Source organism: Anguilla rostrata, chromosome 17 (genome assembly GCF_018555375.3).
Source record: "Anguilla rostrata isolate EN2019 chromosome 17, ASM1855537v3, whole genome shotgun sequence".
NCBI classification, from domain to species: Eukaryota; Metazoa; Chordata; class Actinopteri; order Anguilliformes; family Anguillidae; genus Anguilla; species Anguilla rostrata.
The window spans coordinates 469060-492457 of NC_057949.1; the positions used below are offsets into that span (position 1 = coordinate 469060).

Genomic DNA, 23398 nt, shown 5'->3' on the forward strand with positions numbered 1-23398 from the left:
ATACTGGTTTTCTCTCTAATCCTAAGAAAGCACACCTCATTCAACAGCTAGAGATCTTGTTGCGGTGCTAATTTGTTTAATCAACTGTGGAAAATTAGGGTTGAAATGAAAACCAACAGAATGGTAAATCACCAGGAGCAGAGTCGTTTATCGCTGAAGCTGAGTATAAAGCCAGGATGTCCAATTTTATCAGAAAATGGCCAGTGTGGGTGCAGGTATTTGTTTTAGTCCAGCACGAAGACACCTGATTCAACATATGAAGATCTTGATTCAACACCATGATTAGTGAAATAGTTACATCAGGTGTTGTAGCACTGGTCTAAAACAAAAACCTGCAACCAGCTCTTTTCAATTGAGATTGGACACCCCTGATCCGGGGCTTCTGCCTTCGAAGTGCAGTGACATACAGGGCTGCCCAACCCTGTTCCTGATGATCTGCCTTCCTTTGGATTTTTGTTTCAACTCTAATTGGACACACCTGATTCTACTAGTCAGCAGCTCAACAGGCTCTCTACCAGTTGCTTAGAGGGCGCATTGTAAGGGTTGGAGTGAAAACCATGTGACAAAGGAACTGTGATTTAATGGTGTTGATAGTGAAAAAAGTTTTGGTAATAATAAGGCATTTGCATTATGTACTGTGTATGTTCTAAACCAGGGGTAACCAACCTTTTTAAGCCCAAGATCACTTTTCATTCCAAAATGTAAGCCGAGATCTATCACTCCGATATCTTCCAATTAAAACCCACTTACCACGAGTAAGACTGTTCATTGTCATATTTATTTTTGCAATTTATGTTACGACAGGCTCAACGTACGTGTATACATACACCCAAAGAAAGACACAGTTACACAGTTATCTGTTCAATGCACAATATTCATATTTACGGTAGGCCTATCTGTTCAATGCAAAATATTCATATTTACATTATCTGTTCAATGCACAATATTCATATATTATATATATAACTAACATAACAACATCGATATGGCTGAGGGTTCGGCGAGAAAGAAATCAAAAACGTATTATTTTTCCACCCGGAATGGGAGCATGAATTTCTTTTCATGTCAGCGAATGAGAAGACATGCCTCATATGCCGACAGGTGGTAGCTTTGCCAAAACGTGGCAACCTGGACATTTCTGTAGCTGCCTTGCTTTTTTCTGTAGGCGCAATGAAAAGCAAGTGGATACGAGTCTTTGAATTTAGCATGGGTGGTAGCATGATGACCGCTCCAGGTTGCCACGTTTTCACAAGGCTACCGCATAAGGCATATTCTTCTCATTCGCTGACGTGAAAAGAAATTCATGCTCCCATTCCGGGTAGAAATATTACGTTTTTGATTTCTTTTTCGCCGGACCCTCAGTCATATCGATGTTGTCATGCTAGTTAAGGTTGGCATCGCTCGCAACTCCCGCCGTACAAACTGTTAGCGTTAACGTTATTACTTCCTCGACCCTCGTTACGTGATTTGTTTACCCCCACCCACAATTTCACGCAGCCATTCATAGACCTCAGCGTATTAAATAACCAATTAGAGATTGTAAGATAACATATGACCTATGTGTGATTCAAATCAACAAGCCAGAGCTAGGTCTAAAAAGCTTGTTAAAACAACCAACCAACCAGAGCATGAAAAAACTTTTTATTTGTTTATTTTTTATTTATTTTATTATCATTATTATATTTTTTTTTAGAAAATGCTAGGGATCGACAATGAAGATCGACCAGTCGATCGCAATCGACCTGTTGGTTACTCCTGTTCTAAACTGTGCCTCTGTGTATGTGACTGTCTGCTTGTACCTGTAATGTATAATCTATTAAAACCACTCTTTTCTGTTTCTCTGTTTAAGCCCCTGCCAGCTGCCCTTAGGGAGGCGCCAGTACATCTCGCTCCTCTTGTATCACCAAGGCCAAACTTCATGTCAAAATGCCAGCAGCGGTGTGACCCACAAAGCCTTGGCTGAAAACGTGCAAGTGGAAAAGTACTAGTGTGAAGGAACAAAGGAGTGTGTGTCCCTTGGGAAGTGTATAAATCAAACACAGACAGAAGCTTATTCGAGATTTGCTTCCTGAGCTCCTGCGAGAGCACCTGAACTTTGTCTGCTATCTGCAGATATAATAAAAAGGCTTTGAAGCATTGTCTCAGTATCCATTGGGACAGTGGCTTGTTGGTCTAGGGGTATGATTCTCGCTTTGGGTGCGAGAGGTCCCGGGTTCAAATCCCGGACGAGCCCTTTGCACGTGATCCATCACTCCCGCAGGTGGTTTTGTCTCAAGGCTGAAAAACATCACAGTGTGAGATCTTGAGAAAACCACGGAGCTTTCAGTGTAGCATATTCCAAACTCCAGGGCTTCAAGCAGGATGAGAAATGAGCATACCACAGAAATCGTGCTTACGGCTTTATATATCCGAACACCACTCAAGAGCATTCACACAACGATGGGGAAAACATAAGGTACTTCCGCAGAGTTTTATGAGGACCTATACCACTGATCTGTGGCTCAGTGAAACCCCCAACTGTCTCTCGGTGTACACTGTCCTGAGTGCTTCCGCCACATCCTCCTTCAGGTAATCCGAGAAAGTCTGATACAGCTGAGCTGGGATTTCATCTGAGCCAGGAGCTTTATGCTGGTTAAGGGAGCACACGGTCCTGGTGAGCTCTTCGGTGCTCAGTTCAGGTTCCTCGTGTTAATACCCCAGGCATCTGTCCAAGTATCCCAGGACGGTGTCCATGAGGGCCCCGTCTGTGGGGTTTATATGGTACAGGTCCTCATAAAACTCTCTGGCCACCTGTTACGATCCAGCATGTGTTTGTATCTTTTGTCTCTCTTTCTCCCTCCCTCTCCACTTTTTCACTCTATTCTAGGTTTCTGTTACCCATTGGCTGCCCAGATTCTTGTTATCCATTGGCTGACCAATCTGAAGCAAGCAGCCAATCAGAAGCCCTCTTCCTCTTTAAAAACCCATGTCACTTCCTGGTTCTGTCTTTTTCACTCTCTATTTTGCTGTTGGCCTGCTGTGATTGTCGTGTATATCATTATTGTACTGTAGTTGTCTCAAGCTGCCAACTTTGTGTGTTTGTGTGATATGTGGAACTGGACTAGGTAAAGGGCCCTACACATTTTGCTTTAAGTAGGTATTTGATTAAATACAGTTAATACTGGCGACTTTTGACTGATTTATTCAGTTATCAGGTACCGGCTTTATATCATTTGGACCCAATGTACGCATTGCAATAATGACATGCTGTTGTGCAAGCGTAAATTGAATTTCATCTGTCATTTTCATCATTTTCAACACCAGCCTTTGACCAGAAGTGACTGTTTGCAACAGGGCAGGCTGATGCCCAGGCGATCTAATTGGGGACGTGTCCCACATGTACAATGTTTCCAATTCCACAAAGTTCATTTTAGAAGGACTGGTTAATTATTTTTGTGTTGGGAATTCTAAAATATGCGATGCTATGCGCGTAACAAACTGTTTTTAAAACGGACGATGCACCCACCTGCAGCCGATTGCAGGAGTGTCTTCAGTCACCGCGGAGCGTAATCGTCCCTGTTATTTGCCCCAGGCAAGTCCATTTACTAAGTGATGTTTACATGGCTTAGAGTTGTCAGGCACTACACTGGATTTCTGGCATACAGATGTTGTAGATAAACAAAATATTTATTTGCCTGCTAATGCAAGTTCAATAATGCAACAACAACCACTGCATGTGGATTTCTGTTTAGGGTGTCTTAACCGATCACGTTCAGCTGTCCAATGAAATATTCCAGTGGTGTTCCAGGGGACAGTGTATAGACCTCTGTGGCACATCCGGGCACTTTAAGGTGCATGCCCCCTTTTGGGCGAAGACAATACAGCGCTTTGAACTTTTCTGTGTTGCTGCTAGCGGAGTGGCAGAGAAGTCTGAAACAGTGCAGTGCGCGACATTCCTGCATGTCGCAGGAGAAGAAGCCATAAAAGCGAGTAACACATTTGCTGTTGATGGGGCGACGTAGCTCAGGAGGTAAGACCGATTGTCTGGCAATCGGAGGGTTGCCGGTTTAAACCCCGCCCTGGGCATGTCGAAGTGTCCTTGAGCAAGACACCTAACCCCTAACTGCTCTGGCAAATGAGAGGCATCAATTGTAAAGCGCTTTGGATAAAGGCGCTATATAAATGCAGTCCATTTACCATTTGCTACCCCAGAGGGACAGAGAAACAAGATAGCTGTGTTAAAACAAAAGTTTCAAGAGTATTGCGAGCCCAGGAAGAACTTACCTTATATTCGGCATATGTTTTTCACCCGTGCTCAAGCTCCATCCGAAACGATAGACCCCCACGTCTCGGACCTAAGAAATAAAGCGAAAGACTGAATTTGGTGATCTACACCAGCGTTTCCCAACCGGTGTGCTGCGGCACTCTGTTGTGCCGTCAGACGAAGTCAGGTGTGCCGTGTGAAAAATCGTTAAAAAAATTTTTTTCAAATGAATTAAAAAAAACTTAAATGAACAAATCCTCTTCACAAAAGCCAAAATAAATGTCATTAAATGCATATCGCTTAATTAAAACCCCAAAAGTGTGTGTGAATGCATGTGTGGGGGGGGCTGCAGGATGTTTATTTTTTATGCTTTTGAGAGTCGTGTGCCATGAGACTCTATATTTGGAAAGTGTGCCACAGAAAGAAAAAGGTTGGGAAACGCTGATCTGCACAATTCACTGATACGTGACAGGATTGTCTGTGGGATACGAGACGATCAGAGCCAGACTGCTGAGTATGGAGGAATATTTCCGACAAAATTAAATAAATAAATACATCATGAAATGTGAGCATAAATAATTAAATGTGGCACGAAATGTACGTACCGTATTTTCCGCACTATAGGGCGCACTGGATTGTAAGGCGCACTGTCAATGAATGGTCTATTTTCGAACTTTTTTCATATATAAAGCGCACCGGACTATAAGGCGCATTAAGCGAAACAAAACAGTCAGATAAGTCAGTCAGTCAAACTTTATTAAACACGTTCACAATAACTCTCAACATTGTTCAAACGTTAATAAGCGTATTCACAATAACTCCCAACCTTGTTCAGTTGTAACACGTAAAAAAAACACAGTCTGATACCGCTAAATCAAACGTTAGCGTATTCACAATAACTCCCAACCTTGTTCAGTTGTAACACGTAAAAAAAACACAGTCTGATACCGCTAAATCTAACGTTAGCGTATTCACAATAACTCCCAACCTTGTTCAGTTGTAACACGTAAAAAAAACACAGTCTGATACCGCTAAATCAAACGTTAGCGTATTCACAATAACTCTCAAAATTGTTCAGTTATAACACGAAAAATACAACACAATACACTCACTTTTTCAGTTCATTCCTCGTCCACAAATCCCTCAAATTCTTCATCTTCAGTGTCCGAGTTTAACAGTTGGGCGATTACGGCATCCAGCATGCCCGGATCCCTCTCGTCATTATCCGAGTCAGTGTCGTTGCTGTTACCTGGCAGTTCAGTGATGATTCCGGCCTTCATGAAAGCTCGGACCACAGTTGAGACTGATACCTTAGCCCAGGCATCCACGATCCATTGGCAGATAGTGGCGTAAGTCGCCCGGCGCTGTCTCCCTGTCTTGGTGAATGTGTGTTCGCCTTCTGTCATCCACTGCTCCCACGCAGCTCGCAGTTTAGCTTTGAACGCCCTGTTGACACCAATATCTAGCGGCTGGAGTTCTTTAGTTAACCCACCCGGAATGACGGCAAGCTCCGAATTAGTTTGCTTCACTTGGTTTTTGACAGCATCGGTGAGATGGGCGCGCATGGAGTCGCAGATCAATAGGGACGGATATTTGTGGAAAAAGCCATCCGGTCTGTTGACGTAAATTTCTCTCAGCCACTCTCTCATGTTTTCCTCGTCCATCCAGCCCTTCGGGTTAGCTCTGATGATGACACCGGCTGGAAACTTTTCTTTTGGCAAAGTCTTCCTCTTGAAAATGACCATGGGTGGAAGTTTCTGGCCATTAGCCTGGCAACCGAGAACTACAGTGAAGGATGACTTCTCGTTCCCTGTGGTGCGTATAGACACCGTTCTGGTCCCTGTTTTCTCCACAGTGCGGTTCACGGGGATATCAAAGGTGAGGGGAACCTCGTCCATGTTGGTGATGTGCTCTGGCCGGATCTTCTTTTCAGTGATCTTGTTTTTGCAGTATGCGCAGAAAGTGGCCAGCTTTTCTTCGTAATCTTTTGGCAGTTGCTGCGAGACGGTAGTTTGTGTGCGGATGGAGAGATTACGTCTTTTCATAAAACGAACGCACCAAGAAGGACCGCCTCGAAAGTCATTGATATTCATGTCCCGTGCTAACGATGTTGCCTTCAGTCGAATAGAGACTGTAGAGACGCTTCTACCTGCTGTCTTTATACACACACACTGTAATATTATACTGTAATACTGTAATATTATGGTGAAGCACAGTATGTATTACTCCGCGACGCGCCTGACTACGGTAGCCGTAATGCTGCAAGCGGTGCGGCTTTGTAGTTTACCAAAGTCGTACTAAAACATTTTGACAGAACGCTGTGAGCGCCGTGTACCACACAAAATCGCTTCGAGGTCAGTAAGCACAACCGGAATTAATCCATATATAAAGCGCTCCGAATTATAAGGCGCACTGTCGTTTTTTGAGAAAATTAAAGGCTTTTAAGTGCGCCCTATAGTCCGGAAAATACGGTATGTATTTATTTAATTATTTATGACACTACGTTTTACATGAAATAAGGCTTGAAATTAATAGATCTCATGGAGTTTAATGCCATAGTTAATTCCTCAAGGTAGCACGGTTATGAGCATCATATGGGGGCTCCAACAACACACCTCCAGCACAGCCATGTTGAATTAGGGATGAACAATCAAATCAAGTCCATGCACCAATCAAAAAACAGTACTCGCTAGAGCCCGCCCTCCCAGCTTTGATGGGTGAAAGTTACGGTTTAAATGTAAAGCCTTATTTCATGTCAATGTATGCTGATGATATGGTTCTTTATGCACATGGTGAAAATGCAAAGCAAGTGGCAAATAAACTAATGAAAGTCATTGATAAAGTGGTACAATGGCTTGATAATTCCTGTCTGACTCTAAATGTGGGGAAAACCATCGGAATGTACTTCTCCATTAAACAAAACAAACAAGTCCCCCCAGACATTTTTATACGAGGTGAAAAAAATCTAAATAGTCAGAGAATTCAGATATCTCAGAATTATTTTAGATTCTACTCTGACTTTTAAAGTGCACATAAAGAAGATGACCAATATAATCAAATTTAGTTTGTCGAATTTCAGATACATAAGGAACTATTTATCAACGGGTGCATCCAAGATCTATATGCATCAATTCAATTCAATTCAATTCAATCAATTTATTTATTTGTATAGCGCTTTTAACAAAGGAGCTTTGTCACAAGGCAGCTTTACAGAGAACCGGCCCACAAAGAGTAAGCCTAGGGCAACAGTGGCAAGGAAAAACTCCCTGACTGATAGCAAGAAGAACCCTTGAGCAGAACTGGACTCCAGTGGGAATGGGAGGGGGAACCCATCTGCCGCGGGCCATGCCATATGCATGCCATGGTCTTTGCACATATGGCCTATTGTATCACAAGTTGGTCACAAGCCGGGGAAACCGCAATAAGACCTCTTCAAATGCTTTACAAACAAGCTGTTAAGATATTGGACAAAAAGCCAGCACAATACCATCACTGCCCTATCCTCTCCAAATACAACCTATTTAATGTGGAAAACTTCAGAAAATACTCTGATGACTGTCTTGTGTTTAAAATCATACATGATTTGCCTCCCCCACCACTTAAAGATTTCATCATGCTCTGTGCAGACCATAACACCAGGGTCACTCAAACCTCAACTAGAGGTGATGGTGTCACTCCCATGCGTCGCACTAAATTCGGACAATCCTCTTTTTCAAATAAAGCAATTTCTCTTTGGAATTCCCTTTAGTCGGACATTAAAAACAACAGTAACTTGCAAGCTTTTGCATCTCAAGTCAAAGCACGGATTAAGGCAAACCAAACCTGCCAACATTAACTCAAAGCAACTCGCACACACGCACTTATGGATTGTAATTGAACTCATGTACTTCCTTTTCTCCTTTTCACCATTACAGGATGTTCCTCTCCTGTCCAAATGAGGATTAAGTCCTCTGTGTTTTTACTACTGTAATGTCATGTAACTGTATTGTAAAGTACAATTTTATGAGTTTTATAGTGTATTTTGTATACTGTGATTGTCCTGACTTTTTTGACTGTTTTATTTGTGATTGTTTTATATGTGATTGTTCTGACCCTGCCCAGGGACTGCAGATGAAAATGAGCTCTTAGCTATATCTGGTACAAGGCATCAAATTTCTATTGCAGAAATGTATGCTAAAAATTGTACATTGTCCCTGTCAAATAAATTGAATAAAGTAAGTGAGTAAGCTCCGCACATCCAGTTGCAAGCTCGTCACATATTCAGGCCACAAGATAGCACCATTGGGCAAAAGGTCACTGACGTGTCAATAGAGGGTATGCATTGACGTCACTTTCCCACCGGAATACGCCCCCTCAGTCGGGACTGAGTGGCAAAACATGCTACCACATGGCTGCCTTTAGTATAGGAAACTGCAAAACTGGGAGTAAAACAAATGATTATCTGCTTAAATTAAAGGCAGTCGGACTCAACAGTGATTCTTACAACTTACCAAAGAACCAGTGGTCCATGGACATTCAACAAGAAATTGGAGCTATCTTTTTACAGATTGCCGAAAGCTAAAGAAAAGAGAAGCGATGCATCGCTGCAATTCGCAGAAACAACTGGAATCCAGGCACCGAAACGTGGATTTGCGGTTGTTATTTTGTGTCAGGTATGTTGGATTTTTGGGTAAAATTATACGTTAATTTATATGCTTGGCTAGCTAATACTATTTAACCATCTCCCCTTTGTTTGTAGAACACAAGGCTCATCATCATGGATGTTTTTTGATAAATGCTGATGTAACAGGCGTGATCTTGCGTTGTGTTGTGTAAAAGCACCACAAACCAGGATTCCCAGTTGAGCTGATTTATTCTGATAACAGACAAACAGTGCGATCACTGGACTGTTCTCAACATGTATCTTCAGCAATGGTGATCGCTTGCATGGGCAAGTTAAACTGGGCAATATAACCAACCATATCAATTACAGCATACATATGTACCTGATAATAGACAAACAGTGCGATCACTGGACTGTTCTCAACATGTATCTTCAGCAATGGTGATCGCTTGCATGGGCAAGTTAAACTGGGCAATATAACCAACAATATCAATTACAGCATACATATGTGCCTGATAACAGACAAACAGTGCGATCACTGGACTGTTCTCAACATGTATCTTCAGCAATGGTGATCTAAAAATGTAGAAACACTCATGTTGCCACACACACACACGGCCTGGTAAGTGACTAACTTAGCTAGCAACATAGCCTACATGCCGTTCGTCGCAGTTCGTAGAACAGATATAGTGGATATACAAATCTACAAATGCACAAAAGCCTTTGTCCATATTTAAACTCCTTTAGGTACATATGCATTGATATAACGATATAATTGTGAACAAATATGAACAATCTCTTAAAATAATTGGCACGATGTTAAAACGTGACCTACCGCTTGCATGGGCAAGTTAAACTGGGAAGAACGTAACGTGCGTCATTCCCTTAAAGGCAACTACACAAGTATTTTAAAGTGACAGAACACTAGACCCAAGATACACACATACACCTCTAGTACAATGGCAAGTGTAATCATTATTAACCATGTTACACTGACACAGAGTTACACAGAATATAAATGAAAGATGCTAAATATTTAATTGATGAGTAGTCAATACAGTAGCCTACATAACTTAAGGTATGATTTTACCGAAAAATCCAACATACCTGACACAAAATGACAACCGCAAATCCACGTTTCGGTGCCTGGATTCCAGTTGTTTCTGCGAATTGCAGCGATCCATTTGCTTCTCTTTTCTTTACCTTTCGGCAGTCTGTAAAAAAGATAGCTCCGATTTCTTGTTGAATCTATTTGTACAGTCAATCGCACAACAGCTTTTTCCCATTTTATATGTGTTTTTTGTGTTTTCACGGTATGAACGCTAACGCTATCACTCAGTAGTCTTTCTGCCACTCAGTGGGTGTAACCGCAGTGACTTCCACCTACTGTGACGTCATGTGCATACCCTTTATACAAAGGTCAAAAACACAGAAATAGAAAAAGATGCTCCAGCAATACTAGGGAGAGCAGCGTGCCAGGAATTAGGAATTAGGAATGATGAAAAGGCTATACAACATGGCAAAAGATTATGGGGCGACATAGCTCAGGAGGTAGGACTGATTGTCTGGCAGTCGGAGGGTTGTCGGTTCACCCCTAGCTGCTCTGGCGAATGAGAGGCATCAATTGTAAAGTGCTTTGGATAAAAGCGCTATATAAATGCAGTCCATTTATCATTTACCAAAGAAAATAACATCCTGAAAGATTTTGAGCATCTCTTTTCTGGACTTGGCTGCTTACCAGGTAAGCACAGCATAAAGCTAGATCCCGAAGTAAGGCCGGTGATACATGCGCCTAGTAGGATCCCAGTGGCTCTCAGGGACAGAGTAATAGGACAGCTTCACAAAACGGAGCAGTCAGGAGTAATTACAAAACAGTCTGAGCTAACACAGTGGGTGAACAGCATGGTGACGGTAGTCACTCAAAAAAAGATTAGGATTTGCATGGATTCTAAGGACCTAAACACAGCGATTAGACAAGAGCACTATCCACTACTCACGGTGGAGGAAGTGGTATCACGCATGCCCAATGCAAAATACTTCTCTGTGTTAGATGCAAACCAAGGGTTTTATCAAATAAAACTGGATTAAGACAGATCAAAGCTGTGCACGTTTAACACACCCATTGGAAGATACCGTTTTAAGCGACTTCCCTTTGGCATCTCATCAGCAAGCAAGGTATTTCAGAGAGCTGTGGCCCAAATGATCGAAGGACTGGATGGAGTGGTTAACATAATTGATGACCTGCTGGAATGGGGAGACTTGTTGGAACAATGTGATCAGAGGTTGGTGAAGCTGCTACAGAGAGCAGATGAATATAGCCTGAAGCTGAACAAAAGAAAATGCAAATTCAGGATGACAGAGGTCAAGTACATAGGCCATAAACTCAGTGCAGACGGGCTGAGGCCAGATGAAGAGAAGATTGTTCAAATACCCCCACCTGCTGACAAGCAAGGTTCATGGGGATGTTCCAATATCTAGCCAAATTTATTTCAAATCTCTCAGAGGTATTTGCTCCTTTAAGGAAGCTGTTACAGGGAGAGACAGAATGGCACTGGGAGGAGGCTCAACAACAGAGCTTTGAAAGCTTGAAGCAGCTAATCACCGAAGCTCCAACTCTGAAATACTATGTCAACCAGGATGTGACGCTGTCCGTGGATGCCAGTTCGGAGAGCATCAGGGCAGTAATAGTGCAGGATGGACACCCTGTGGCATATGGCTCAAGAGCACTCACGGATTGTCAACGCAGGTACGCTCAGATCGAGAAAGAGCTGGCAGCCATTGTATACGGCTGTGAAAAGTTCCATCAATATGTGTATAGCAGGGAGATCCAGGTGGAAAGTGATCACAAACCACTAGAAAGCCTCTTTAAGAAGCCGCTACATCAGGCTCCCATGAGGCTGCAATGGATGCTGCTACGCCTTCAGAAGTACAACATCCCTGACATACAAGCCAGGAAAAGAGTTCCACATTGCAGGCGCATTGAGTCCTGCTTATCTTCATGAGCAAAAGGAGGATCTTCTGGAGGAGGAACTGCAGGTGAACTGGATTACGCCGCAGTTACCCATCTCAGAGGAAAAGCTGCAGATGTTCAGAAATGCAACAGCACAAGACCCAGTGATGCAGGAACTGAAGAACATGACAATGAACGGATGGCTAAAAGACAGGTCTGCGGTGTCAGAAGGCATACAGCCTTTCTGGACGTTCAGAGATGAGGTCAGTTCCGCGTCAGGGCTGCTATTCAAAGCAGAGAAACTAATTTTACCACAGCAACTGAGACCACAGATGTTTAGCAAAATACACGAGTCACACTTAGGTGTAGTCAAATATAAAGACAGAGCCAGGGATGTTCTTTATTGGCCAGGCATGTTCACACAGATTGAACAAGTGGTAGCGCAATGTGCTGTCTGCAATGAGAACAGGAATAGCAATCAAAAGGAGCCACTGATGTCGCACCCCCTACCAAATAGGCCATGGGAAAATGTTGGCACAGATCTGTTGCACAGTAATGGCTCAGATTTTCTGCTATGTGTTGACTATTTCTCAAAATACCCAGAGATCACGAGGCTGAGCGACACAACCAGTAATGGTGTAATAACTGCCATGAAATCCATTTTTGCGAGGCATGGAATTCCTGATGTGGTAATTTCGGACAATGGTCCACAGTATTCCAGTGCGGAATTCAGAGGTTTTGCAGAGGATCGGGACTTCGGTCATATCACATCCAGTCCTGAAAGGAGAAAGGACTGTGCAGAAAGTCAAGAAGTTGCTTAAGAAGTCTTGAGATAACACTGGTGACCCTTACATATCAATCAATCAATCAATCAATCAATCATTTTTTATTTGTATAGCACTTTTAACAAAGGAGCTTTGTCACATAGCAGCTTTACAGAGAACCGGCCCCCAAAGAGTAAGCCTAGGGCAACAGTGGCATGGAAAAACTCCCTGACAGATAGCAGGAAGAAACCTTGAGCAGAACTGGACTCAGAGGGGGAACCCATCTGCTGTGGGCAGGCACCGGTTTGTTATGGAAAATCAACAGTGGCAGGAGGCGGGGGTGCCCAGCTGGTCTAGCTGGTCTAGGGCTGGAGCTCCGGGCCAAGGGGGGGGTGCTTAGCAAACTTGGGCTAGAGCTCTGGGCAGGTGCCGAGGAAAACAAGAAATGAAGCATTGTTAGGGGGTTCAAATGGTAGATTAGCAAGCAGAGCAGAAGAGGTGCCTGCGTGCAATAAGGAAAACCCTGGCAGAATAAGGCTATGGCAGCATAGCTAATGGAAACAGAGGCAGGGGCCAACGCAGCCATGAGACAGTCATCACCAGACCATGACCAGTTCAGCTTAACACAGCACTACCAATGATAATCCAGTGACAGCACTAACCGCTCAGTCTACCAGAGACTCTATAGCTATGCCTGCCACCCACTCCTACCCGACAAATATAGGAGAGACTAAAAAGATATGTTTTGAGCCTAGCTTTAAATAAGGTGATAGTGTCTGCACCCCAAACATGGGCAGGCAACTTGTTCCACAGGAGGGGAGCACGATAGGAGAAGGCTCTACCACCTATGGTACTTTTAGCTATTCTAGGAGTAACAAGGAGGCCTGCACCCTGCGAATGGAGCGTTCATGAGGGAATATAAAGAAGAAGTAAATCATTTAAGTACAAAGGGGCACGCCCATGTAAGGCTTTACAGGTAAGAAGTAGTATCTCATAGTCTATTTGGAATTTAACTGGCAACCAGTGAAGTGATGCTAACACTGGGCTGATGTGCTCGAATCTCCTTGTTCTAGTGAGAATACGAGCTGCTGCATTTTGACTTAGCTGGAGCCCTTTCAGAGAGGAATTTGCACATCCAGACAAAAGAGCATTGCAGTAATCTAATCTTGAAGTAACAAAAGCATGAACTAGCTTTTCTGCATCATGTAAGGACAGTAATTTTCCAAATTTTTGAACTATTTCTCAAGTGATAAAAAGCAACCCTAGAGATGTTTTTAATATGTATATCAAATGCAAGATCTGGATCAAAGGTAACACCAAAATCTTTGATTACAGCACTTGAAGTAATGGAGATTCCATCAATGTTAAGCATATAGTCAGATAGTTTGCATCTGAGGGACTTGGGCCCCACTACCACTATCGGAGTTTAGCATGAGAAAATTTTGGGTCATCCATTTCTTTATGTCTATAAGACAGGCTTTGATCTTTGACAGCTGGACAACTTCATCAGGTTTAACTGATAGATACAACTGGCTGTAATCTGTATAGCAGTGGAAATTAATGCCACGTTTGTGAATAACTTGTCCCAGGGGGAGCATATAAAGAGAGAAGAAGGCCCAAGCACAGATCCTTGTGGTACTCCATATCTAACCCTGGATTGATAAGAGGAATCATTAAAATGCACAAATTGATATCGTTCTGATATGGCATGATCTGAACCAAGAGAGTCCCTGTCCACTGAGGCCTACAAGATTTTCAAGTGTATCCAGAAGGATGAGGTGATCAACTGTGTCAAATGCTGCACTTAAGTCTAAAAGCACAAGTACAGAGATGCAGCCATTGTCGGTAGCGAGGAGTAGGTCATTGAGTACTTTGACCAGGGCTGTTTCAGTGCTGTGAGAGGGTCTAAAACCAGATTGAAAAACTTGCAATACATGATTGGAGTGCAAAAATGAACCAAGTTGTTTTGAAATGGCCTTTTCTAGTATTTTAGAAAGGAATGGGAGGTTCGAGATAGGCCTGTAGTTAGACAGATCATTCACATCCAAGTTTGGCTTCTTAAGAAGGGGTTTGGTGACTGCAAGTTTAAGAGTCTGTGTTATGTGTCCAGATGCTAAAGACGCATTGACAATATGTAACATTGGTGTTCCAATCACTGGTAGTATCTCCTTGAAAAGCTTTGTAGGGATAGGGTCTTCTGTAGAATCGGAACACACTAATGGAGGGTGTAGGATTGTCACCTGCATAGATGCTAATGTGGGGTCAGTTGAAGACGAAACTGCCAGCCTCCACTTCACTACTCACCTCTGAAGGGGCACTCAGTGTGCACAGAAAGCTAAAAGAAAAGCAAGAAAAACAAAAAAACTACTATGATTGCCAAACAAAACACTTACCTGAGCTGCACGCTGGAGAAAATGTCCGGATGCAGTGTGGAGACGAGTGGAAGCCAGCAGTCATTCTGAGAGAGCACAAACAACAAGGATCCTTTGTGGTTCGTACACCTGAGAGAAGGATGTTCAGAAGAAACAGGAGACATTTGAGGAAGACGGCTGAGAGGAAGTTTCCATCTTCTGCTGCTGAGCAAGACAAGGATGCAAGCACAGAAGCCATAGCAGAGAAATAGGAAGTGAAAGATGGAAATATCAATCCAGTCAATTGTGGTGCACTGAAACCTGGAAATTTAAACATGCTGCTCCTGCGGTGGGTCTGGCACTACGGCCGGCAGCCCAGATCCAGGAGGGCTATTAAATACCTTCATTTTAATCAGTTATTATACTGAGCTTACACAGGTAAGTGTGGGCATTCAATGAGATCCTGAGGAGGACCAGTATAACACCCCCTTGCATCATTTCTTTGGGTAACTAATTACATGACTGGATCAGGAGCTCAGGGTAAGCAAAATCTAGAAAAAATCACCAAATCCAGGCTTACTGCAAAACAGTCTAAAGCTTGGGCTGTGTTCATGATGAGAAAAACACTGGCAACTGTGCCATAATCTGAATAAAACCTTGTATGAAACATCACCACTCTTCTGCTTTGGTCTGACTCCTCCCTCTGTACGGAGCACAGCGGTTTTCTCGCATTTCAGAGTTGCTTTCACCACTCTGCTGCTTTGGTCTGACTCCTCCCTCTGTATGGAGCACAGCGGTTTTCTCGCATTTCAGAGTTGCTTTCACCACTCTGCTGCTTTGGTCTGACTCCTCCCTCTGTATGGTGCATCAGAGTTTCTTTCACCACTCTTCTGCTTTGGTCTGACACCCCACTCTGAAACTGAAAGCAATGTAGCAGCTTTCCACACCTGATCCCATCATCTCAGCCTACCAACTGTTGGCAGTTACTCATGAATACAAATACCTAGGCCTCACTCTTTACACTCATCTGACATTCAAAACGCATATTAAGAAACTAACAAAGCAACTCAGTCAAAAAAATTGCATCTTCAAGAAAGTATGGCTGTTTCTTCCTCATTCAGCCTCATATACCTACCTAAACTCAATTCTCAATTCTTTTTCCATTGCTTACTGGCCTCTAACTTCAAGACACACTGGATCCCATAACTTGGCTATATAACGAAACTCATAAAAATACTCTCATCTGTTGCACCAACTCACTAGGTCCATAACCCAACAAAATAGCCCCGTTTCAAAATTTTAAAACGACCACCGCAGAGCGTGGCATATTTCCCCGACCGTAGGGTCCTCTAGAGTTATTTTAAGCATTCAGAAAAGTTTTCAGTGTTAATATGTTTATTTTGGGTTCCAAACTGAATTTTTGCACTACAAATCGCCCAAAATTTTTTAACACCACACTCAAACCATGACGCATGCATTTTAATCAGATCACAAGCCCTCTAATGCCAGCCCCTCTATTTTACATGGGCAACACCTTGGAGGAGTAATATCATCTTTATATGGTCTCTGTTGTTCTCCACCATGAGGGAGGTCATGCTCAACTTCAAAGTGACATCGGAAATGTGGCCCGCAAGTTGATATGAGGTGAATCATCTCCTCTCTTGGAGACGCATCAACGGTGTGTAATATCTTATTTTCACATCAAAATGACAAAGTAAACATATGCTGTAAAAATAGTGCATTGTTTACTGATAAATCACCAGGCAATGGACTACTTACATCTTGTAAAGTCAGCCTGAACTTGAAACTGCAAAGTATGGCATATGCCCCTGACTGCACATGGTCAACCACATGAAGGCAGCCATATTGGATGAGTGGTGGCATCACCGATCGAAACCAGCCTTTGTGTGGTAAAGTCCAATTCACCACCAAGAAATCTGCCTGATCGACAAAGGCGTTTTCTGTTAAATGAACAGGCACCAAATTCAAGATGGCAGCCATGGTGGCCATTTTGAATGAGTGGTGGCGTTACCGATCGAAACCAGCCTTCGTGTGGCAAACAATTACAGCAAAAAAACATTCTTCAATCAGAACACTCCTATTTGTAACTCCCTCTCACAATCCCTTATAACATCCACATCCATGAACACTTTTTAACATCTGTTAAAATACTAACACCTACTGCCCAGCCAAACATGTAACCACTAGTTTCGACCAATCAATCCTTGTTTTATAGGTGTATATGAATATAGTTTATGTATGTAAGTATCTATATTTTTCTTCCTCTTCATCTTCATATCTATATATTTTTTTCTCTCAAATGTATTCTTCCTAACTCCCCCTCGTCTTCTCTTTTTTTAATTATAGTTTTGCTGCAATTTCTCTTTCTTTCTCCTCTTTGTCCTCCTCTTCCCTAAACTCAGGTTTATCCCTTTCCTCTCTCTGTAGGCAGGATCCCACTGAGAAGCAGATTGTCTGAGTTGGGCCCGAGACTACGTTTGTTCTTTTAAACATCGTTTTTATTCCTCTGAAATCAAATCAATCAAATCAAATGACGGCAGAATTGGTTTGGCAATCAGTTCTACAGCATCAGGCAAAATCTTTGCTTAGGAGCCGCCTGTACAGTCAGAGGAGGAGCGCTGTCTGTTACTAACACTGGAGAATCTGACATGCTCCGCTTTACAGAGTGTGTGTAATTAAGGCTTTGTTCCCCTGAAAACAGCAAGTGCGCCAATGGCATGATGGTAAATCTCAGAATTCAGAAATGAGATATCCGAAACACAAATAACTAATTTACTACAAATAAACACATTTAGAAATGGCCCCATTTCCAGTCCTCTTTTTGTACCAAGATAGGCTAGCCATGCCCCATGGCTTTTACTTTTGTTTACAGTACTGATTGGTTTGTTTAGCTAACTTCACCTATTGATTATGAATGGGTGATTATGAATAGGCCCTCTGTGCTTTCTTAGTGATGTCACACTTTAGTATTTATACTAACATTGGGCCTCATTCACCAATATCTTCCTAAGTTTTTTCTTAAATTTGTTCTTGAGAAAGGTCCTAAGAAAAGTCTACGTCAGATTCACGACGTGTTCTTAAACTGCAGAATTGTTCGCACGTGTTCTTAAAATGATGAACCCCATTGTCCTCGTAAGTGTAAAGCGCATGCCAGTTGTTCCTAATTAGCATAGGTAAATGCCCCGCCAATCCCCATAAAAGGGCATGAGACTGCAGGGCCGTGTGCACACAGAAATCGAAAAGAAAAGTTGAGAGCGAACAAAGTCAATAATGCTCAAACGAAAATCTAAAGACGGTGGAGCACCGGACTCCAAACGTAAGAAAAACAGTAGTTCTGAAGTGGAGGTTTTGCTGTGGGAAGTGAACAGCAAACGACCTGTCATATTTAGTAGCGTCAGTAGTGGATATAAAATAACACAAAAAAGATGCACGGGATGATATTACTCGTTCAATGAACGCTGTATCCGGAGAAGGGCACACAACTGATTAAGTAAAAAAATGGTTTGATGTCAAATCTGAGGTAAAAAAAAAAAATACTGGTGGGGGTGGGCGCAAGCAATTGCGTGTTATGCATTCAAACGACAAAGCGCTTCTCGTCACATTAATACCGCCAATTAAATCAACCGGCAGTAAACTGCGTCGGAGTAAACCCGTCGCTGCACAGAACGCGTCACAAAAAATTTATTGCCAGTCATTTTGGTGTCACCCCCCTAGTGACGTTCTCTTCTTTAACATGTCCATGTGTTTAAAAAGTATTACTTAAGTGCTTAGTTTGTATTCAAAATTTAAACATTTGCTTGTACAGTATAGACCAAACATTGCATAATTGAAACCCCCAAAAATAAAAGGTCACTACAATGGTTTGATTTTTATCATTTACTCCCGCTGAGGCAACCACCCTCTGAGGCACCTTAATGCAACCACCTGGCACCTTAATTCTTTGTAAAATAATGAAAATAATTATTAAAAAATATTATAAATGATAAAAATATTATTGTAATTTAAATCCTATAATATTATACAACTGTAGAATTGAAGAAAACGCAATAACCAATTATTTTGCACAAACATGTCAGCACTCAAAATGTGCATAAGTGTGCTCTTGAGTGTGCGTAGATTCTGTTTTTACCTAAGAACAAATCCCAAATAAGAAAACATTGGTGAATGTCAGAATCTTCGTGAAAACTGCGTAAGTTTTAAGAAGAAAATTCTTCTTAAGAACGGTTGGTGAATGAGGCCCATTGGTTTTGGAGTGGTTTTGGGTTTTTTATTTTATAAGAAAAAAAAACATTTCAGTGTATTTTTGTCTGGGGACCACTGCATTTTGAAGCAAAGCCTGGTCTGTTCCTTCTGAAAACAAAAGCCTCTGTTAAGAGCTCTTACTGGCAATAAGTTAATCATAACTATCTAACATCTCATGTATCATAAATTGTATCAGGGTTACATTCCAAACTTGGGAGTTTTTTTTAAGTGCATATTCATTTGGGTTTAAAATACCTAACTCCATAATGGAAATCATTCATAAAGAAAACTATTGTTCAATATTATGGCAGAATTCATATCATAAGAACACAAGAAGACATAATGAGGAGACTCAGCCTGTCTAGGATCACCATTTGAGAGTATCATGGAACTGCATCAAGCCTGGACCTCAAACAGCTCTCCGGCTGTACGATGTACTGCATGAATCATTTAACGGTATCACACACTGAAAACTCCATTTATGAATAAATACTTCCTAAAATTTGTGTGGAAGTTACATTTTGCCATTTTCCACCTATGCCCTCCTTGTACCATCTGCGCTGTTGTTATAAAAGCCAAATGAATGAAAATAAAACCACACACATCTGAGACAGAAACTGTTTAATTCAAGGCACTGCTGAAGATGCACTGTACAGTGTAGTACAGTGCAGTATACATGACAATAGTAGGACCAACCTTTGTAATAATGGTTCAGCTTTTGGTATAGTACAACCCTGAAATCAATATGAAGAGACACAAACTTCACACACTTCATGGGAGTCAGCTGGCCTATAGCGTGGGTCTGGTATGCAGCTCTACAAGCACCACTGAGCACAAGACAGCACTGAATGCTTTCAGAAAAGGAAAATCTATAGGGAACTATAAGTTCTTTACACTGTAAAAATGATTTACATTTTTAAAACGTGAACGCAATTTCTCCCCTACCCCCCCCCCCCACACTTTGTCAACTTACTAGGTTACATGTTATTTGGTGCCAATATCGTTCACTTTAATCAGGCGTTTGCCGATAATGACCGAACTACCCACAATAAGCTGACGAAGTTCCTGCCCAACTGCCTAGCACAGCTGAAAAGGTTCTTATATCAAATAATGTCACAGGGGTTCTTGTATACATTACACAAACCAAATAGTGATAAGGGACAACCTTGGCTAGCACACAACACACACAATTACATTAAACAAACTGCATTTAAAAAACAAGAGCTGAATTGCGCCATTTGAAGAGTATGTATGTATGTATGTATGCACATATATATATATATATATATATATATATATCGCTATATACACTCACCGGCCACTTCATTAGGTACACCTGTTCAACTGCAAACTGCACCCGTTAACGCAAATATCTAATCAGCCAATCACGTGGCAGCAACTCAATGCATTTAGGCATGTAGACATGGTCAAGACGATCTACTGAAGTTCAAACCAAGCATCAGAATGGGGAAGAAAGGTTATTTAGTTATGGTTGTTGGTGCCGTATGGGCTGGTTGGAGTATTTCAGAAACTGCTGATCTACTGGGATTTTCACGCACAACCATCTCTAGGGTTTACACAGAATGGTCCAAAAAAGAGAAAATATCCAGTGAGCGGCAATTCTCTTGGCAAAAATGCCTTGTTGATGGCAGAGGTCAGAGGAGAATGGCCAGACTGGTTCGAGCAGTAACTCAAATAACCACTCGATACAACCAAGGTATGCAGAAGGGCATCTCTGAACGCACACCACGTCAAACCTTGAAGCAGATGGGCTACAGCAGCAGAAGACACACCGGGTGCCATTCCTGTCACCTAAAGAAGTGGCCGGTGAGTGTATATATATATACATATCCCTCACAACAGCCTGAAAAGCAATTTCTGTGTCACAATGTTCAAAAGAAACTGTCATAAATCACATGATATTTTAGAAACCCATCCAAAACACACAGGATAAGTGATACACTAATACAATATTAATGACATTCACTATATAAAAAATACAATGCTTTAATAATGGATTATTTTTTTTATCAGTACAAGAAAGATAAACACTGCTGGGAGAAGCAGACACAGATCAACCTGTTCTGCCTGGAAACAAAATGATCCAACCTGTCAGTGCAGCCAATCAGCATTGAGCAGAAAAATGACATCGCTCGTGACATGGAATGGTGGTACTCCTACAAAGTGCTGATGCTCAAATAAAAAAATAAAATAAAAACAATAGTAATATTATGATTGGCGGCTGAGATTCCTTCCCGTCAGACAGCCCAGTGGATGGGTTTGGAAGAGCCGTGACTGAGATGCAAATGGAGGGCCTGTCCGAAGTGCGGGCCAATGGGCTTCCTCCGTGGAGAGGGACTCCTCACATCGGCGACGCCACATCTGAGCTGAACTCCATGTCCAGAGTAAGGGATTCTGGGAAGCAGAATGTGACAGAACACCATGAATCAGACATCTGTTCACTTGGTTATCTCTCTTCCCTGAATATCACACCCTGTCTAAAGCCGCGTTTCCACCAAAATTACCCAGAACTTTCAGTCCCAGGAACTACTTTACCAGGAACTAAAAGGTTCCTTCAGCCAATGGTTGTCTGCGTTTCCACCGGGGTCTAAAGTACCGCGAAGATTAGGCAAATTAGCCCACTGACGTTGTCGTCGGTCCATCTGTCATATGATTTCTTCTGTAACCCCATACTACCACCGAAGTAGCCTACATTATTTTCTAATAACCGGGACAGCCCGGAGGGGTTTATTCCACTTATATACAACGGGTTACCAACAATGACTATATATGGTTACTTTTGTATTTATTGATTTTCATATATCCTCTCAAACACATTCATTAACAGCAGAAAACATGCACACGTTGTAAACAATTTGCTGTTTTATTACTTTCTCGTCGTCAATTCCATATAGGCTAATCGCAAAATGACAAGAATAGAACGAAAACTCGGACTTGCGTGAAAATGTAAATTAGTAGTGGTACAGCCACCGTTTGCTTTCCTTCGAAGTTACTGCTAGCCGAGCAGCGAAGTGTGCCCTCCAGATGCGAACCATGCACCATAAATGAGTCCATAGTCTTCCTGGTCTTTTCGTGGAATTGAAAAATGGCAGTAAAATTGAGTAAAATTACGGCAGTCTGAAAAAGCTAAAGGGAAGATTACTAGAATTAACCTGTTATTTTACCCGGATAAAAAGTGCGGAAGGTGATTTCCAGTTTGCTTGTACTGTATCACCAATGTTAATTATGCAGAACTACCGCATACCTCACATAACTGTATCAAACGTTTTGAGTCAATTACAACGGGCTAACAAAGAAAATCCGGAAGAAAATATTCAGCAACCGAATTAATCCGTTTGAATGTTTTGGTAGCCTACGTAATATGCTGTCCCAGCACGAATGCTTAGCATTTTATAAAACGAATACTAAAGCAAGAAAAGAACAGAAGAGCACACGTTATAATTCCAAGACGTTGACAGGCTATAACCAAAAGTAGGCTACTGCGCCGCATAACATACAAGTTTGATTTGAAGTTATTATGAAAATAAATTGGTTTGCCGCTGCATATTTTCAAACATGGCGGGTAATGGCGGAAAATAAATACAACACAAATGCTACGAGTACTCGACCAATCAGAAATGTTCAGCGCTGCAAGCTCCACCCAAAAGGTTCCTGTACTTTCGGAAAGTACTACCCCCCGAGCAGGAACGTTTTGGGGGGTAAAACAAAGCCCCCAGAACTAAATTTAGACCCTAGTCCCTGCGGTGGAAATGCACTGAGTTCCTCAAAAGGTTCCTAGTTCCGGGGTATAGTTCCTGCGGTGGAAACGCGGCTTAAAACACAGCATTAAAAATACAGCAGTAGAACTACAGCAGGTTTTGTTTGGACTGTTTTATTTGAAGCTGGTAAAACCAGGTGTGTGAGAGAGAACACTGAGACAAAGAGGATGTCCCAGTACTCACAATATAGGACCGCTGGATGACTCTCCGTTAGAATAAACAATCTTTCTGATAAATTTCATTTCAAATGATCAAAAACCGACTGGTTTGCAGACCTCCCATCATGCACTGCTGCATTACAATGGACGAATCAGAAAATCAGAGGGTAGCAGGTTGATCGGAACTGAAGTTAAATTGCCGGAGGGGTGACCCGCAGTCTAGCTCCATAGCAGAAACAGCATGACTGGTTGATTACAGCACAGCTGTAAAGGTGAGATGGGTAAAC

The 23398-nt window shown here is 42.1% G+C and overlaps 1 protein-coding gene, 1 long non-coding RNA gene and 1 other non-coding gene across 8 annotated transcripts in view; 2 read left to right on the plus strand and 1 right to left on the minus strand.

Annotated features, from left to right (window-relative positions):
- LOC135243791 (uncharacterized) overlaps positions 1-21025 on the plus strand; it is a 40223-nt gene extending 19198 nt beyond the window's left edge. The window contains exon 2 of the long non-coding RNA XR_010326788.1: positions 20892-21025. This is a non-coding gene — a long non-coding RNA (uncharacterized LOC135243791). The remainder of the gene's footprint in view (positions 1-20891) is intronic.
- trnap-ugg (transfer RNA proline (anticodon UGG)) lies at positions 2162-2233 on the plus strand. The gene has a single exon. It is a non-coding gene; the product is annotated as a tRNA-Pro (tRNA).
- LOC135243788 (signal transducer and activator of transcription 3) overlaps positions 19781-23398 on the minus strand; it is a 40751-nt gene continuing 37133 nt past the window's right edge. For all 6 annotated transcript variants that reach the window (XM_064315817.1, XM_064315819.1, XM_064315821.1 and 3 more), the window contains one exon: positions 19781-21589. In XM_064315817.1, the coding sequence (XP_064171887.1) occupies positions 21537-21589 (53 nt within the window). In that variant the 3' untranslated portion in view covers positions 19781-21536. The remainder of the gene's footprint in view (positions 21590-23398) is intronic.